General features: G+C 41.0%; 1 protein-coding gene across 1 annotated transcript in view; it reads left to right on the forward strand.

The window, feature by feature from the left end:
- Positions 1–5760, forward strand: part of KIF24 (kinesin family member 24) — a 78089-nt gene that overhangs the window by 31589 nt on the left and 40740 nt on the right. Inside the window, exon 4 of the mRNA XM_011950559.1 lies at positions 2224–2321. Coding sequence (XP_011805949.1) covers positions 2224–2321 — 98 coding nt within the window. The remainder of the gene's footprint in view (positions 1–2223; positions 2322–5760) is intronic.

A 5760-nucleotide genomic window follows, 5' to 3' on the forward strand; every position in this document is an offset into this window, starting at 1 on the left:
AAAAATTAGCTGGGCATGGTGGTATACGCCTGTAGTCCCAGCTACTTGGGAGGCTGAGGCAGGAGAGCGGCTTAAACCTGAGAGACAGAGGTTGCAGTGAGCCAAGATCATGCCTGCACTCCAGCCTGGGCAACAGAGCGAGACTCCATCTCAAAAAAATAAATCAATAAACAAAATTTATATTATTATTATTTATGTATAGTTGGGCTATATGTATATAAGAATATATATGTGTATATATTATATATGTATGTATATATACACAATATATACAAGCTACCAACATGATATAAGAATATATATTCATATGTATATTCATACGTATATATGTAGTTGTACCTACCAACATGGTAAGCCTCTAAATTATGGAAATAATTACAGCTACTGAATTAAAGCTTTTCAGACCCTATATAATGGGGTATTTTATCTCTCTTTTTCCAAATTACTGTGATTTTTCATTTGGAAGTTGTCTTGGACCCCTTTCTCTCCCCAGGTTCCCACCTCTAGTCAGTTATCAAATTTCTTCTCTATCCATCTCTTTATTTCCTTGGTTATCATCTAATTTAGAACCCTTTTTACCTCACCACTGAATTACTAGTGTCTCTGTTCTCAAACCATTCATAGTGCGAAGCCAGATAAATCTTCCAGTAAAGACTGAGATTGTCCTTCCTGCCTATAGTTTTTCCTTGTTTCCCCACTGTTTACTGAATTAAATATGAGCATTCTGCCCCCTAGTTAAGACTGGTGTTCCAAGATCCCTACAACACAGTCCTAATTCATTATTCTAGTATTCTCTCTCTTTTTTTTTTGAGATGGAGTTTTGCTCTTATTGCCCAGGCTGGAGTGCAATGGTGCGATCTCAACTCACTGCAACCTCTGCCTCCTGGGTTCCAGCGATTCTCCTGCCTCAGCCTCCCAAGTAGTTGGGATTACAGGCGCCTGCCACCATGCCTGGCTAATTTTTTTGTATTTTAAGTAGAGATGGGTTTCACCATGTTGGCCAGGCTGGTCTCAAACTCCTGACCTCAGGTGATCCACCTGCCTCGGCCTCCTGAAGTGCTGAGATTATAGGCATGGAGCCACTGTGCCCAGCCTCTGTTTCACTTTTCTGCTTTCTGTGATACTATATTTCAATCACATTGAATCCTTGCTATTCCCTGAACATTAATTAATTAAACAGTTAATTCCTTGTGCTTTTTCTGCTTTGACTGTGTTCCCCTGTGCCTGGAATACCTTCCCTCCTTCCATCACTCCCTTTCAAACTCCTCCTCTTCCCCCATGGTTCATTCTCAGTATAGTCTTTTTCATAATCAGAGAGAATATGTTTTCCTTTGAAGTCCACACGTACTTTAAGATTCTTCTGTCTTCTAGTCATTTGCATACTTGTGTAGATTAAGATTTTTAGGAGATAAGATAGGGAAATACTAGGGTAATGTCTGTTTCCTTGGGCCCCTTCAAGTGCCTACTGCAATGTTTGTGCTACCAGCTGAGCAATAAATATTTATGGAATTAAAAGTTAAGCTGTGTAACCTACAGAATTGAGATCTTCCCCTAGAATTCCTCCAAAATTCTTTTTTTTAAAAAATGAAGTCTCTCTCTGTCGCCCAGGCTGGAGTGCAGTGGTGCAATCTCGGCTCACTGCAAGCTCCGCCTCCCGGGTTAACGCCATTCTCCTGCCTCAGCCTCCTGAGTAGCTGGGATACAGGCGCCCGCCACCACGCCTGGCTAATTTTTTGTATTTTTAGTAGAGACAGGGTTTCACCGTGTTAGCCAGGATGGTCTCAATCTCCTGACCTCGTGATCTGCCGGCCTTGGCCTCCCAAAATGCTGGGATTACAGGCGTGAGCCACCGTGCCCAGCCACAAATTCCTCCAAAATTCTAAATATACTAGCCCTAGTTGGAATACGAAGATAATCCCCATAGAATTCACTTTCTCTCCTAGACCTAAGGAGGATTGGCTCACTCTTGTGTTTATCAATTTACTTCTGTTAAGAGAAAACAAAAATTGTGTGCCTTAGTTTTTACCTTGTAAGAACATGTCTACAGAGATCTCAAGAGGAAGCCCTGTCATTTAGCAGTGATTGCTTATTTATATCTAAGTTTGATATGGTCAGTTACTATTATTTAAAGACATATTTTGGCATTTATCATCTGTTAACTAGAATAGTGATTAAGAAAATCCAGAATGTATCTTTTTCTATAAAATCAAATTTATTTTTCAGCATGTTTTTTATTTTGATGAAGTCTTTGGTGAAGCGTGCACCAATCGGGATGTATACATGAAGACTACTCACCCACTTATTCAGCATATTTTCAATGGGTACGATAATGATTATTTGCTTTTCTTGCTTTTTATTTTCTATTTTCTGTTAGGTCATATTTCTTTATAAATATCACATGCTTTTCAGTGCTTTTGACTTAAACATGAATTTGTGTGTTGAGCTAATGAATTTAGATTCTTCTGAAAACATGCAGTATCTCTATGGGATTTACCAAGGATTTAGAAATTTGCAGTAAAATTTCCTTTTACACTGATGATATTATTTCTCTGTGTCTAGTGGAAAAATATATTGTGATAGATAGTGAAAGGGTGTTTAAAAAAAAGAAAATTATAAACTGTTAACAATGTAATCCCATCAAAGTCCTCAGAAGAAAAAGGTTCAAGTGGTTGGAGTTAGTCTGAACTTTGATGATAGGAATTATGTATTCTAGCTATAGTTTACTTAATTTTTTCTTTGGAATCAGATAAATAAGTGAATATCACTTATCAGCTTTTCATAGATGTATTATAATTATTATTATTATTATTATTACTGTTTTTGAGACGGAGTCTCGCTCTGTCGCCCAGGCTGGAGTGCAGTGGCGCCATCTCCGCTTACTACAAGCTCCGCCTCCCGGGTTCATGCCATTCTCCTGCCTCAGCCTCCCGAGTAGCTGAGACTACAGGCGACCCCCACCATGCCGGGCTAATTTTTTGTATTTTTAGTGGTGACAGTGTTTCAACATGTTAGCCAGGATGGTCTCGATCTCCTGACCTCATGATCCGCCCGCCTCGGCCTCCCACAGTGCTAGGATTACAGGCGTGAGCCACTGCTCCCAGCCTTATAGATGTAATTTTAAATTATTATTCACACTTAGTAAACATTGAATGGGACAGGAATTATAGTAAGGGCCTCTGTTGCATAAGTATTTAAAATATAGGCATGGGCCAGGCATGGTGGCTTGCACCTGTAATCCAAGCACTTTGGGAGGTCAAGACAGGAGGATAGCTTGAGCCCAAGAGTTTGAGACCAGGCTGGGCAACATAAGGAGACCCTGTCTCCACACACACCAAAAAATTTTTATTTTATTTATTTTATTTTAATTTAATTTTATTTATCTTTTTGAGACAGAGTCTCATTCTGTCACCTAGGCCAAAGTGCAGTGGTGCAATCTCAGCTCACTGCAACCTCTGCCTCTCGGGTTCAAGCAATCCTCCCACCTCAGCCTCGTGAGTAGCTGGGACTGCAGGTTCCTGCCACCACTCCCAGCTAATATTTTTGTATTTTTTTAGAGGTGGGGTTTTGCCTTGTTACCCAGACTAGTCTTGAATTTCTGGGCTCAAGCAATCCTCCTGCTTCAGTCTCCCAAAGTGCTAGGATTATAGGTGTGAGCCACCATGCCTGGCTAATTTTTAAAATAAGCCAGGCATGGTGATGTGCACCTGGGGTCCCAGCTGCTTGGGAGGCTGAGGTGGGAGGATTGCTTGAGTCCAGGAGGTCAAGGCTGCAGGAGCAGTGATCATGCCACTGCACTCCAGCCTGGGAGCAAGACCCTATCTCTGTCTGTCAGTCTGTCTGTCTATCCATCCATCCATCCTATCTATCTAATCCACCTACCTATCTATCTACCTACCTATCTAATCTACCTACCTATCTGTCTACCTACCTATCTATTAAAATTGTAGGCATGTATGATAGAAAATGCCAAGTAGCCTGCTAGTGTTGCTGATTCCAGATAATTTTGACTGTTTTTTTCAAATAACTTTTTAAAAATTGAGGGATAATTTACATACAATAAGATGTACAGATCTTAAGTATTCAGATTCGATAAGTTTTGATAGTTTTATATATGTGAGTAACAAATATCTGTAACAAGACATGAAACATTTTCATCACCCCAGAAAGTTCTCCTGTGTCCCTATTTAGTTAATCCTCCACCCTCACCCCCAGGTCTTAAGTAACCACTGACTTACTTTCTGTCAGTATAGATTAGTTTTATCTGTTCTACAATATCATAGAGATAGAATCATTATGCTTATATGCTTAGCATAATGTTTGCTTAGCATAATAGTGTTTTATATTAGTACATGTTGTTACATGTATCTGTGGTTTTCATTGATGAGTAATATTCCCTTCTATGAAATTATCACACTTTGTTTTGTCCATTCTCCTGTCGACAGACATTTGCATTGTTTCCAGCTTTGGACTTTATGAATAAAGTATGAACATTCTTTTTTTGTTTTGAGATGGAGTTTCACTCTTGTTGCCCAGGCTGGAGTGCAATGGTACAATCTCAGCTCACCGCAACCTCTGCCTCCCGGGTTCAAGTGATTCTCCTGCCTCAGCCTCCCTAGTAGCTGGGATTTTAATCCCATGCCTGGCTAATTTTTTATTTTTTAGTAGAGATGGGGTTTCTCCATGTTGGCCAGAAAATTCTTATACAATTTTTTTTATGAGCATATTTTCATTTGCTTTGGGTAAAAACCTAGAAATGGAATTGCTGGCTCGTAGGATAGGTTTATATTTATAAGAAAGTGTCTGGCTGGGCACGGTGGCTCACGCCTGTAATCCCAGCACTTTGGGAGGCCGAGGCAGGCATATCACGAGGTCAGGAGATTGAAACCATGCTGACCAACATGGTGAAACCCTATCTCTACTAAAATACAAAAAATTAGCCAGGTGTGGTGGCAGGCGCCTGTGGTCCCAGCTACTTGGGAGGCTGAGGCAGGAGAATGGTGTGAACCTGGGAGGCGGAGTGAGACTCTGTCTCAAAAAAAAAAGAAAGTGTCAGTCGGGCTCAGTGGTTCACGCTTGTAATTTCACACTTTGGGAGGCCGAGGCGGGAGAATCACTTGAGCCAGGAGTTCAAGACCAGCCTGGGCAACATAGTGAGAGCCTATCTCTAAAAAAACATTTAAAAATTAGCTGAGTGTGGTGGCACGTGCCTGTAGTCCCAGCTACTTGGGAGGTTGTTGTTTGAGCCCAAAGGATCAAGGCTGCAATAATCTGTGATCACTACACTCCAACCTGGGCAACAGAGCAAGACCCTGTTTCAAAGAAGGGGAGAAAAGGGAGAATGTCAAACAACATTTCAAAGTGTTGTATCATTTTATACTCCCAACAGTAACATGAGAATTGCAGTTCTGCAATATCTGATATTGTCAGGCTTTGTTACTTTAGCCAATCTAATGGGTATTAAATCATTTCATTATAGGTTTAATTTGAATTTCTCCAATGCCTAATGATACTATACTGAGCTTCTTTTCATGATTTTTTTTTTTGAGACAGAGTCTCGCTCTTTTGCCCAGGCTGGAGTGCAGTGGGGCGATCTCGGCTCACTCTAAGCTCCGCCTCCCAGGTTCACACCATTCTCCTGTCTCAGCCTCCAGAGTGGCTGGGACTACAGGCGACTGCCACCACGCCCGGCTAATTTTTTCTATTTTTCAGTAGAGACGGGGTTTCACCATGTTAGCCAGGATGGTCTCGATCTCCTGACCT

The sequence above is a fragment of the Colobus angolensis genome, unplaced genomic scaffold (assembly GCF_000951035.1).
Source record: "Colobus angolensis palliatus isolate OR3802 unplaced genomic scaffold, Cang.pa_1.0 Scaffold308, whole genome shotgun sequence".
Taxonomy (NCBI): domain Eukaryota; kingdom Metazoa; phylum Chordata; class Mammalia; order Primates; family Cercopithecidae; genus Colobus; species Colobus angolensis.